The sequence below is a fragment of the Ctenocephalides felis genome, unplaced genomic scaffold (assembly GCF_003426905.1).
Source record: "Ctenocephalides felis isolate EL2017-DRISC unplaced genomic scaffold, ASM342690v1 CF-g0.4_SCAFFOLD_03571, whole genome shotgun sequence".
NCBI lineage: Eukaryota > Metazoa > Arthropoda > Insecta > Siphonaptera > Pulicidae > Ctenocephalides > Ctenocephalides felis.
Window position 1 is genome coordinate 10,824,955 of NW_020539725.1, and position 13,781 is coordinate 10,838,735.

At 29.4% G+C, this 13,781-nt stretch overlaps 2 protein-coding genes across 2 annotated transcripts in view; both read left to right on the forward strand.

The window, feature by feature from the left end:
* The first annotated feature begins 169 nt into the window (after positions 1-169).
* LOC113385612 (ionotropic receptor 40a) lies at positions 170-7,631 on the forward strand. Its single transcript, XM_026623461.1, has 12 exons — positions 170-251; positions 384-628; positions 1,124-1,216; positions 1,288-1,424; positions 2,361-2,529; positions 4,126-4,341; positions 5,839-5,997; positions 6,081-6,231; positions 6,291-6,520; positions 6,726-6,882; positions 6,977-7,073; positions 7,304-7,631. Exons 1-12 carry the CDS (start codon positions 170-172, stop codon positions 7,629-7,631), a joined length of 2,064 nt encoding a protein of 687 aa, XP_026479246.1.
* Positions 7,632-11,484: 3,853 nt separating this feature from the next.
* Positions 11,485-13,781, forward strand: part of LOC113387055 (ubiquitin carboxyl-terminal hydrolase puf) — a 36,926-nt gene continuing 34,629 nt past the window's right edge. Inside the window, exons 1-5 of the mRNA XM_026624809.1 lie at positions 11,485-11,561; positions 11,688-11,784; positions 12,036-12,168; positions 12,607-13,081; positions 13,328-13,599. Coding sequence (XP_026480594.1) covers positions 11,519-11,561; positions 11,688-11,784; positions 12,036-12,168; positions 12,607-13,081; positions 13,328-13,599 — 1,020 coding nt within the window. The 5' untranslated portion in view covers positions 11,485-11,518. The remainder of the gene's footprint in view (positions 11,562-11,687; positions 11,785-12,035; positions 12,169-12,606; positions 13,082-13,327; positions 13,600-13,781) is intronic.

Consider the following 13,781-nt stretch of genomic DNA (forward strand, 5'->3'; position numbering starts at 1 on the left):
TAATATTAATAACATTATCTCTGTTATGCCCATTATCTTCTATTAAATCTTATGCATTTTTAATAAAATGATATGATTGAAGGCTACAACATGATGTTTGAAAAGGTCACGACATTTTCATTGAATCACTGCCCCTATAATAAAATTGAAAAGGATTGATGATTGAGAAATGTCTTCAAACAACAATATGGTTTTTAACAAAATTTTTGTGATATCAGGATTAGTTCTCAATATTTCAATATTGGGCTGTGGTAACAATTAAAATAGTTTTTAATGTTAATAACTTATTGTTATTAAAAATGTATTTAATATAATAAAACTCATTTACTAAGAGGAACATTTCAAACCAATTTTACGAATGGTGTTGATGCTTTTATTTCTAGAATCTCGAAAAAATTATGGTGAAAATTTAATACTAAAAGGATCAGCTCCGCATTTTACAATATCGCATGATATTGGTGAAGCTTTGGGCATCATATGTAATGCTCTTCCTCTTAGCAGTGTGGCTGTATTGATACAACAAGATAACTATAGTTCACCTGGATTACAACAGGATAGGGCATCAGATTTATTGCAATCTATGCAAAAATATGGTGTTCAGTTGAGATTGTTTTACGATCCAGAAAAGGTAAATAAAATATATGACTAATGTTTCAAGATCCTTAGATCCTTTTGCTAATAATCTCATTATTTTGTAATCTAATAATGGCAATATTGAACTAGATGAATTTTATACCTAGGCAAAGTTTCATTTATATTGTACAAAACTCCTCAATATAGTCACATAAGTACTTGTATGTAATCAAAACAGGTTGAAAACTGAAACAATGAAAGTATGAAATTTTGTAAGTTAAGACCATACACTTGAGTGTATTTGAAACATATTTTTAAAAAACTTTTTTTTATTGGGAATCTTCTATAAAGGATAAACTTCTATAATTGGAGTAAACTTGCTAACGATAGACAGAGGAGAGTAATGTTTTCGCCACAAAATTCGATTTGCTAATTTTATATTTACACAACATTTCAAGTTTAAAATTCACAATCAAATTTTTATGATGATGATCATGATAAAAAATCTATATGCTACTTTCAATATATTTATAAAAAATATTGATTGTAGTTGTTGCAGTTCTTAAAATCTCAATTGGAGGTGTATCAAGAAACAAATACTTTAATTGTTGGACGTTATGACCCATTAGATTTTTTAATACAGGTAAACAAAATTTCATCATTTTTATTGAAATCTATCAACATATGATACAACTATTATATTTTATTTTTAAGCTGAATGAAGATGGATTAGCACACAGATTATTACTTTTTCTATTTCACTGGGGAAGTCATGATATACCAACACATTTTCATAAATATTTAAAAGAACCGTTTCGAGCAGTTATCATAATAGAAACACTAAAACGAGTGTATGTATAAATCAAGATAACATTATCATACAGCACTCAATGTCAATATGCAAAATTAATGTTATTTTTTTAATATGTACTCATATTTTTATTTAAATAATTTTTTTTAATTTATTTAACGCCATACAGTTAATTTATAAATTACATTAGTAATGTAACACAATATCTATCTGTTATATTACTACGACTACGGATATTGTGTCCGGATATAGCATCTAATCTTGGTTATCTTCTTTTAACGGAAAGAAATTTAAATTTTGATAAAAATGTTATTCATGCATTCAACAATATTTTATGTTTTTTATTTGGTGTTATCGTATGATTGTAATAATTATTGTAGTCAGAAACGTGTTAGAATTGCACTCGGAATTTTATAATATTTTGTCCAAATAATAAATAAGTATGTGTATTGGTATATTCAATTATACATTTATTTTCAATCTAAAAAAATATACTTATTTTTGCTCATTGGGTATTATTTATTTAATTTTGCGGTTAATTTTCTATTATTTAGTTTTTATCATAGTCGCGCGGATATTGTCAATTCAGATAGTTCAATTTTCTGAATTGTGTGAAGTATTTAATTTAATATTTTATAAATTATAATGTCTTCAAGTCTTTTCGAAAAACTTGTTATACCAATTTTCCCGTTTTAGCTTCTCGTATGGTTAGTTATTGTAATCGTTATGGTAAGTTATTGTAATCGTCCAAAAGTTATTGTTTCGTCCACGTGTTTTATTTTATTTTCTTAATTTAAGTAGAAACAATTATTATACATTTTTGTCTAAATTTATTCGTTCTCAAGCAACGTTTTGAAGAAACAAAATTGTACGACTCTATATGTTGAAGCCCTAGTTTATGATTTCATATAATAAATTCAAAATTATTGTATTATTAAGTCATTATTTTAAATTATTTTTATATATGCTAAATCAGGTACAGAGTTTATTATAACCAGGCAACACCGCTAGGACATGGCCATTTACGTCTGGTCAATTGGTATCGTCCTAAGGACTTGACATTGTATAGAGCTCCTTTGCTGCCACCGTTAAATGAAGTTTATAAGAAATTGAAAGGACGAGTATTCTACATCCCTGTCGTACACGTGAGTTTATAAATATGATTATAATAATTAGGTTACATATGTTACCTTTAATTGTTTAATTTACTTTTAATTGTTTAATTCTTACCTTTAGTAATTTTTTAGTATTTTTTTTTCAAATAATTATTATACAAATCAACAAACTTAAGTCAATATCAATTGATATTGACTTAAGTTTGTTGATTTGTATAATTAATCACAACAATATCAATTAATTGATATTGTTAGAATAAAACAGGAAAAAAAGTAATGCTTTTAAAATATTTGCGCATATTCATAAAACATGAAATCATAATTTCGAAAAAATTTATTTTGCACCATTCAGATATCTTCAATTTTTTACGAGAACCATTATCCGCCTTAAAAGCAAATTCTTTTGTTTGAATGTTGGATAAGTTACCAGTTGACATTAAATTTTTTTGAATAAATATCATCATAGTTTAGTCATTTAAGCTTAAATTAGGTGTTGTCTCAAAACCTACATATATGTATTGTATATGTATATGTTATTGATACCCTACCATATGTAGATTTTGAGACAACTTTAGGGTGTCAATATAAAAGTATTTACAGACTTACAGCTGAATTCTGAGGTGAACTTTACTATTATGACTGGATTATCAGAGAATAAAGATTTATAAAATTAATCGACCAACTATGTAAAGTCAATCAAGATAATAAGAAAACTCATTTAATTTTGGTCACTTTATTTAATGAATTTAATAATTGTAATAAAATTTACAAAAATATACATTTTTTTAAAAAAAAGTTCAAAATTTTAAAAATTGTAAAGTTTCCTAGTTGAAGTAAATATACTTTTATACTTTTATTTTCAATTCAGTTTCAAAATGTTTACATAATAATTATGATATCCTACTCGGGATACTTTCGAGGACCTTATCTCATATTTCTTGTTATGATTATAATAATCGTGGGGTGTTGGGATGATGAGTAGGATGCATTCCGATTAGGTTTGATTATAATTTTTTAAATTCCCGAAATTTTATGTTTTCTCGACGTTTCAAGCCATTATGTATCGAATGAGACCAAATTTGGAAAAAGTATGTGTGTGTGCGTGTATGCGAACAGATTTTTTACCGCAAATCAACGGTTTTCAAAAACGGTTCACCGATTTCAAAAATTTATGTCATTTGATGCATCTCGATGAGGACTAGCGGTTATCAGTTATGTGCGAAGATCGGCCGAACCGTTTCTTTGCAAATAGCAGAAAAGTGAAAATTTTTTTGTTCACGTTTTAGCCCGCAATTCTGAATCGATTTTGAAAATTCAAAAACCGATCGAAAGATACCGGTTGCAAATCGTGCTGATTAGTAGTTGTTTCTTGAAAACATATATATACAAATAATCGCCCAAATATGAGCACTTATTATGAGTTTAAATCAATAAAATACGAGCGATGGAGATTACAGTATTTAAACAATTACTTTGAAACTATTCTTATTAATCAAAATCAATTTTTGTTGTTTATTGATTATGTTTATTTCTCGAATGTTTAATTAGAGTATGGGAAGTTCCTGCAATTTGTCTTAAAAGGCATAATGCTATGCATCACTATTATTTTTATCTCTGCATTTTCAGTCTCCTCCCTGGCACTTTGTCTCATATGCCAACATAACTGACAATACAACAACACTGGAAGTCATAGGAGGGCGTGACGACACCCTGCTGAGAATACTAGCAGACAAGCTACATTTTCAATATGAATATGTTGATCCACCAGAAAGGATTCAAGGATCCTCTTCTACTGACGGAAATTTCACCTATAACGGCGCAATTGGACTTCTGCAACGTCGGGTAAAAATACCAGATATATTCAAATTAAAGATTTAAAATGATATGCTTATTTATGACTACAAGTCACAAAAATAACTTTTGTAATAATATGTATGACAAAAATAGAATAGAGTTTTGAATTGATAAGCACATGTGCAGTTCGACTTCCTGATTTAAGATTACAAAATTCAACTTTTTATTTTGAATTTAAAAACAATTTTTGCGAAATGCTTCTATTTTTTAATTGAATGGTGTTTGAAGTTTACCTAATTGAAATTGCCGTTTAACTTAAAAGATTATAAGAAATAGAAAGCGAGAAGCAACTAGTAAAAACGATCAATTTGGTATTGGTTTGTCTTAAAGTTACAACTGATATACATAGTGTTGATATGATTTTGGAATATTGTTATGGAAAGAGAGTTATGGCATTGTTATGCAAAATCGGTCCATCCTCGTTTTTACATAATTTATACGTAATTTTAAAAGACTCTTCGAAAAACTTATACCAATTTTCCCTTTTTAACTTTCCGTAAGGTAAGTTATTGTAATCGTCCAAAAATCGAAATTAATTTTTTTTGCGTATCTTCACGTTTTGAAGGTTTCTGAACATTTTGGTATACCTTAGAAAAAATGGATGTGTGTGTATGTATGCATGCACGGATACTATTTTTCGTCCACGTTTTCGGCCGCACGGATCAACCGATTTGAATGGTTCGAGATGTGCTGATTAGTTTTTGGCAAAAGTCGGCCCAGCCGCTTTCGAGCTTATGTTTGTAGGAGCAAAGAGCTAATATAATCCTAATCCAAAAATAATAATCTAATCCAAAAACATTTAATTTATAATAATGAAAATAAGTGCTGATTAGTTTTTGGCAAAAGCAGGTCCACCGTTTTAGAAACACGAAGCTAAATGTGCAAAAACTTGCAGTTTTTGGGAAATAAGCATCCGATTTGAATGATTTAAAAATCTTTCTGTTTATATTGACAAAACGATTGTTTTTGGATAAACTTGCAGTGTTTGAGAGAAATAAGCATCCGATTTGAATGATTTGAAAAACTTTCTATTTATGTTGACGAAACGATTGTTTTTGAAAAAAAAATTTTTTGTTTCGATTTTTTTTTTAATTTCCTAAAAAAATTTTTTTTGAGTATCGAAAATAATTTGGATTTTCAAAATTTTAATTTGATGCGAGAAGTTTGCTTCAAGACACGATGCCATACACCACTAGTCAATATTCTAATTAAAAATTATTTCAAACAATTTAACTGCCAGAAAATACAAAATTGAAACTTATTTTTAAAGTCCTATAAAAAATTATTTAACATTATACTTTTTATAAATAATAAATATGTGATGCTTAGTCCATTTCGAAAAAGTTACGTAAATTTTTTTTTATATCTCTTACGGTAACAACAAAAAGTGAGTTTAGCATATTTTTTAAAGGTATTTTGACCAAAATTTTTAATGCCATAAGACCATAATTTTTTTGCGAATATTCTTTTTATATTTTGATTTAGGAAGCCGATTTGTACTTAGGAGATGTAGGAGTAACTTGGGAAAGAGCTAAAGTAGTCGATTTTTCATTTTTTACACTAGCTGATAGTGGTGCTTTTGTCACCCATAGCCCTCATAGACTGAGTGATACTTTGGTCCTTCTTAGACCCTTTCGGATGGAGGTAAAATTAAAATATGATATCTTGAAGGCTATTATTTAGAGTTACCTACGACAGAATACTTATCGTTGGATTTTATTCTGCAGGTGTGGCCTCCTTTAGCCATAACAGTTGCTCTATCTGGACCAGCTTTATTTGCTGTTATAGCGGCGCCTTTGATTTTACGGAAGAGACCGCGTCCACCAGATCTAATGATGCGATGCATTTGGTTCAGTGCAACAATTTTTCTTCGACAAAGTTGTAAAAATCTTATGCAATTACAAATAATGCATTCAATAAAATTGAAATATTTACAGCTTCGAATGAATTGGATAATGGAACCAGAACTCGAATGTTGTCTCTGGTACTTTGGTTGTCAGCTACCTATGTTTTAGGCGACGTGTATTCAGCACAGTTGACTTCTCAATTAGCAAGACCAGCTACAGAAGTTCCGATAAACACTTTAGTTAGGTTGGAACGAGCTGTTGTTGAACGTGGATATCACATCTATGCAGAAAAAGAGAGTGTGGCGCTTGGTGTTTTGCAAGTATAACACACCATTTTGTAAATATTTTATTTTATGTAAAATTTAATTTTTCACATCAAATACCATTAATCTGTGCGACATTTTTTTTTTCTAGTACTAGTACAACTAACTACGCATTTTTTTTAGTTTCAATGCGTTTTATATCTATATTAGTATTATAGTAACGTTTTATATCTATTTTTGCTAAATTTTTAAATGATTCTAGAATGGCACTGGTGTATTCCACAAACTTTATGAATACATGATACGCCAGCCAGAACATTTAGTCGATTCTGTAGAAGATGGCGTGTTAGGAGTTGTGCAAGGAACTAATGTTGTTATGGGGGGAAGAGAAACTTTATATTTCAATATAAGGAAATTTGGTTAATAAATAATATAATTTTTAAAATAATAATAACAAAAATGACATTTATCTAAAATACAAACGTAAACTTTAAAATGTGCTCCTGGTTTTAGGCCCTCAAGATTTTCAACTTAGTGAAAAACTTTACACACGCTATTCAGCAGTCGCGGTGCAGCAGGGTAGTCCATATTTAGAAAGTTTGAATATAGCGTAAGTTCTTTGATAAGATGATCATTGATAAAATTCGATCATAGATTTCTCAGGAACTTCCATCTTTATTTTTTATTTAAAAGAAAAAATAATTTCGCCTTTTTATTTGGTTTATTTAAAACAATACACAAATATATAAAAAGAACGTATTTTTGAGATACTGTTGTACATGAAAGTTCACTTGAAATTATTCCACTAGCCTTAATTACAACAAAACTCGTTCTTCACAGTTTAATGCGATTGTTCGAAGCTGGAATATTAGAAAAAATAACCAGTTTAGAATACGAACGTATGTTTAACGTTCATGAACACGCGGCTGCAGAAGAAGCGATTGAAGACTCTGGAAATGAACCTGCAGCAGGTAAACCAGCAAGTGGAAGCTCTGCTCCGGCTGACGACGACACCAATGCCGGAAAGGGAAAGCCCAATGCTGGCGGTTCCAGTGAACACAAGGCTTTACAAGCAATCAGCTTAAGAATGGTACAAGGAGCATTTCTAGTTCTCGCTTGCGGTTATGCAGCAGCCGGTATTAAAATGATCATTTTCGAAATATTTTAAATTAATATGAGTAACCAACTCATATATAATTTTTATATATTTTAGGATTTGTTTTATTCGGTGAAATTCATCATTTTAAGAAAAAATTAAAAGAGAAAAAGTTTTTATTTAAATGCAACAAATTTAAATCGAGCAAACAAAAATTGAAAAAAAGTTTGAAAGATAACAGTGTTAAGATATATAAAAGATCAGTTAAAGAATTTCATAAGCTTTTAGAATAATTACTCACAAAAGCAGCATAAACCAGTTATAATATTTATAGAGATCTACTTAGCGCAGCAACAGCAGATGTAATCATGATTGCATATAAATAAACTGCAGTTTATTTATTAAATAATAAAATTATATTCAATAATATATCTATGGTATTTTGTTGATCAGTTGATCAGTTTTACAGTTTCGTATTATCAGTTTTATTATTTTGTTCGCAGTTATTTCATTAACTTCTCGAATGAGACCCAATTTGGGGTCCAAAAAGTATGTGTGTGTGTATGTGAACAGATTTTTTGCCGTAAATCGACGTTTTCTCGAAAACGACTGGACTGATTTCAAAAATTTAAATGCCATTCGATGTATCTTGATGAGGACTATTGTTTGTCAGTTCTGTGCGACGATCGGCTGTTTCGAAGTAAGTGAAAAATTTTTCGTTCACGTTTTAGTCCGCTATTCTGGACCCATTTTGAAAATTCAAAAACCGTTCGAAAGATATTGGTTGGAAATCGACCTGATTAGTTTTTGGTAAAGGTCGGATCGGTCGTTTTCTTGTAATAAAGTGTTAAAAAAAATTTGCATATGTTGACGTTTTCGAGGTTTTAAAACATTTTGGCATAATGTAGAAAAGATGGATGGATGGAATGTAGGAAAGGTGTATGAATCGCACGAATCAACCGACTTGAATGATTCAAATTAGTAATATGCTGATTAGTTTTTTGCAAAGATAAATCCCGCCGTTTTGTAGATACTGGACAAAAAGTGCAGAAAATTGGAGTTCAGTTTTAGCGAGAAAATACACAAAATGTGTACATATTATTAAAATCTCTATAAAATATCTGATAATTTGATGTACATATGTCCAATAAACATTTTTGATCGCCAAATGACATTTTTAACTTCCCATAGGGTAAGTTGAATGTAATCGTTCAAAAATCGTGTGTGTATGTGTGTGTGTATGTATGGATACATATTTTCGTTCAAGTTTCGGGCGCACGGATCAACCGAATTGAATGGTTCAAAAAACATACGATTCCTATTGATAAGGAAATGTGCTGATTAGTTTTTGGCAAAGGCAGGTCCAGCCGTTTCGGAGATACGGAGCAAAGAGCGCAGAAAATAGAATTTGAATTTTTGAGAGAACGAAGCATCCTTTTTGAATGATCCAAAAATTATTCAAGTCGTAATGACGAAAGAGAAATGGTTATTAGTTTTTGGCAAAGGCAGGCCCAGCCGTTTCGGAGATACCGAGATAAATGCGCAAAAAATGGCAGTTTTTGAGAGAACTAAGCATCTGATTTGAATGATTCAAAAAACTTTCTGCTTGTGTTGATGAAACAAATGATTTTGGGATTATTTTTTATTTCCATATATTTTTTTTTGAATTTTAAAAATAATTCGAATTTTATTTTTTTGTAGCTCAATTATATACTTTAAATAAATAATTTTAACTTTGCACTTTGCACAGTTTATATATATCAATAAATAAATATGTCAATAAATCAATGTCTATAATATATAATAATCTATTTTAAAACATTTAATATTCCTCGAATTTTTCATTACCTTACGGAAAGTTCCAGCAATTTGCCTTAAGGCACGATGCCATACACCACTAGTTTTAACTTATTTTTATTGAGAGTCTCTAACCGCTGGACCTGCCTTCCCAAAAATTTGATCAGTTCTTCATCTTGTCAATACAAGTAAAATGTTTTTTGAATTATTAAAATCGGACGCTCCGTTCTCTTAAAAACTAAGTTACCGTTTTTGGCACTTTTTGCTCCCTATCTTCGGAACGGCTGGACCAGCCTATACCAAAAATTAATCAGCACGTCTCCTTATCAATACGAATCGAATGTTTTTTGAATTATTCAAATCGGTTGATCGGTGTTCCCGAAATCGTCGACGAAAATTTGTATCCGCGCACGCACACACATAATCTCACAACACGCATACATCTATTTTACATTTCTATGAGTTCCGTATCAGTTATAGTGTTTAACCGTTGAAGCAACTTACGTGCTGCTATATTTTGTCTCTAAAACAGCCACACAATCACTTTGAAAAAATTCAAAAAAGATTCTCAAAATGTCAATTTTTTACAAAAAAAATGTTACGAAAAGTTTCAGCAATTTGTTGAAGGTAGCACCGCTAGCTAGTTTTAACATAGTCTGAAAATAAATACATTGATGTAATTATTACTATTATACATATGATAAGATGAGAGTCGGGTTGATTAGCTTTGCGAGATGATCGACTGAGCTATTTTACCAGAATTCGAAATACAATCGTGCTGACTAATTTTTTTGATGATGATAGAGTTGATGATCTTAACCATAGATAAACTAGTAGTATATGGCATCGTGCCTTAAGGCAAATTGCTGGTACTTCCCGTACCAAAAATTATTTTTTTTTAAAAAAAGATTAAATTTGTTTTAAACTTTGAAAAATTTGTTTTTTGAGAAATTTTAAATTTTTGAAACAATGATTTTTTTGAAAAAAAACTTAAAAAAAAATTTTTTTTTTTTTATTTTGAAATATTTTGGAAATTTTGAACTTTTTTTTCAAAGCAATGCTGCATAAACATGCAATATCTAAGCGCGTACGCGCCGCTTGATACACATTATTAAAATCTCCATAAAATATCTTATAATTTGTGTGCGTATGTCTAATGATCATTTTTGACCTCAAAATGGTATTTTGTTTACTTTTTTTACTAGATCTCCGAAACCGCTAGACCTGCCTTCCCAAAATCAGTTCCTCATCTTGCCAATACAAGTAAAATGTTTTTTGAAATATTAAAATCGGGCGCTACGTTCTCTTAAGAGTTACCGTTTTTGGCACTTTTTGCCCCGTATCTTCGAAACGGCTAGACCTGCCTGTCCCAAAAATTAATCAGCACGTATCCTCAATAATAGGATTCGATTGTTTTTTTGAATAATTGAAATCGGTTGAATCGTGTTCCCGAAATAGTCGACGAAAATTTGTATCCGCACACACACACATACATCCATTTTTTCTAAGGTATGCCAAAATGTTTAAAAACTCCTGAAACGTAAAGATATATAAAAAATTTAATTTCGATTTTTTTGCGATTACTATAACTTGTCATACGGGAAGTTAATAAGCATAATTCCCATGGTCTTAACAAACCTAAAATACCTTTCCACTCGGCGGCATCCGAGTGAAAAGGGTTAATCATAAAAACTCAACGAAGTCGTCAGTGATATGCCGTGTTAAAATTTCGAACTTCTATCGTGACAATTTGAAAAGTTGAAATATCTCAATTTCTCTCATTTTAGTCAATTTTTTAGACATATCGGGAAGTGTTTGCAACTTGCCTCAAGGCAAAATGCCCCTTACAACTAGAAAACCTCTGATTCAATTATTGATTTTTAAAAAATAACTGCTCATAATAATTGTTGTGAGTTTCCAGTCCGCACCGTCTTTCGCTCATCTATGGCATCACCCCTTGTGGCCCTGTGCTGACAACTGATCGCAGAATATATTTTCATCGAGTGACAACCGCCAGTTAAATGAAAATTTCGTTTTTTACCACTGACAATTATGTTAGGAGCAACAAAACTTAATGAATGACAATAATAATAGAAACATTTATTTTTAAATAATCGTTTTAATGGATATATATTTAGTTTTAAATTCGATGTGTGGTTAAAATGTGTGATGTTTGTTCTGATTTTCTTCAGCTTCTTGTATCTTGTGAGTTAATTGTTGAAAATTTTGCACAATTCTTTGTTTTGACATCATTAATGAAAAATTGTATATCTTAAGTATACTAATAACATAGATTATATATTTGTCTCATACAATTTTGACAATTTTTAGGTGAATCTAAAGCTAATAATGATGAGATTGAAAATACATTACTTAAAAAAAATGAAGTTGATATCGCTCTATTATACATACAGACGTGGCCCCAAAGGTTCTTATTTTACATTTTATTAAATTATATTTAATCATATGTTTAAAATGATCAAATAAACATTAATAGCTTGTGATGTTTATGGCAAGTTGATTGTTTTAACAATGCTAAATGCTGTGTTTATTTTGTAAATTTTTAATACTTTTATTGATAAATGATGTAGATTGCAAATACCAATATATCAATTTACCAAGTGTATCTTATCATAATATACAAAAATGTATTTTTACAAAGTTTTTTTTACATTTCAGGCAGTGTATGTGTTGTTACCGAGATGTTAAAAATTTTGATAGGTTCAATATTATAGTACAAAATATAATATGTTTGACAATATGTCAACTAAAATTAATAGAAGCACCATTGCAGAAACATATTTTAGGACAGGTAAATATTGATCAAAATTTTTTTTTAAATTGTAATATCAGCATTAATTATAATATTTATAAGGATTTTTTATAGTTTATAACATCATTCTACAACATTTTATGGATACAAAATTATATTACTATTTGACAAAAGTGTATTATTATTTATGTTTTGCTAGATGAATATTAAACTTTTTTGTACTTTATATTTTCTCCGGATTATTTTGGTAGCACAAATTTCATTTATTCGTAAGCAAAAGCATTCAATATCAAATATATAAATGAACATGAATGTTTAATCTATGTTAATATGTTATTAATATATTTTTATTAAAACAATCTAATTTATTTTAATTATTTTGAATTGCAATGAATTTAGCTTTGGGTAATATAATCTTTGTATATCTAAAATGTGATATGTTTAAATAGTTTATAATAGAGAGGAATTATTTTACAGGAGCCAGAATCAAAATCTACTTTAGAAGAAATAGAAGATACTGAAAATTGGACGCTTGGAGAAATTGAGAAACTGCTTTTATTACTATCAAAAATATTTCTTTTAAACTTTCCTCTTTATATTGCATACAAACATGGAGTGCATTCAAGATTGGATGATTTATCTCCACAAGAAATTTCTCTTTTAAATAATTACTGTGATCTTCATGACAATGAGATACCATTATTTCTTCTGCGAAATGTAGCAATGTTTTGTAAAAATGGTGGAATAGGTGCAATAGCTGCATGCTTTGATTTACCTGATTTGCCTGTTAGCACAGCACACGCTTTAACGGCAGCATTATGTAACTTGAAGTTATGGTTAAATTATCATTCTATTTTACAATTATTTGTTCCTATTAGAAATAAAGTTTTAAAATATATGTGTCGGTTGTCCGATCAGGATTTGAGGTCGCCGACTACAAGAACAATGGCCGGTTAGTATAAACATTTATATCTTTTTTATTTTTATGCTAGTTAAAATTGTATTATTATATGTGCTCATAAGTTATGAGAATTAATAACTTATTAGAACTTTTGACTTTCTCTACTGAAATATGTAAATTGAATTGATTGTTTGCAATTATTTGTAGTTTTATTCTATGACTTTTACTTCAATTAAGGTAAAAAGTATGTTTTGATCTAATTATTTCATTTATTTATCATAGAGATTTTTTTTGCAGAATTTATGTGGAGTGCTGTTAAAGATCCATTGGATGCGAGGTTGGCATTTGACCGAGAAGGTTTAGAACTGGCTTTTAAATATTTTACAAGTAGCACTCTTACAATGAGACTTGGTGGTGTAGCTCAGATAAATGCTCATATCAATATGTTTAATGAAATTTGTGCTACTGAAACAGTAGCGGAGGCAGAAAATGTTGGAAGACGTTTATCAGATTGGCTGACAGAAAATAATATTATAGAATGCATATTTGGACCAAATCTTCATGCTGAGGTAATGATATATAAAATTCATAAATGTCGATCTTAAATAAACTAATATTACTTTTTTATTGAATATTTTTTCAAATTTGAATTTTATTTATTACTAGATATTGCATTTATATTTATTAAAACTTAAATGGTAATTATATTGCATTCAACTTTATTGTTAATGAAATGTTTTCGGAATCTCCG

Excerpts from the sequence above, each read along its gene's own strand:
- LOC113385612 (XM_026623461.1), top strand. The coding sequence starts at position 170 with ATGTCTTCAAACAACAATATGGTTTTTAACAAAATTTTTGTGATATCA. Across the intron at positions 1,217-1,287 it reads CATTAGATTTTTTAATACAG|CTGAATGAAGATGGATTAGC; the intron begins GTAAACAAAATT and ends TTTATTTTTAAG. Across the intron at positions 6,883-6,976 it reads TTTCAATATAAGGAAATTTG|GCCCTCAAGATTTTCAACTT; the intron begins GTTAATAAATAA and ends TCCTGGTTTTAG.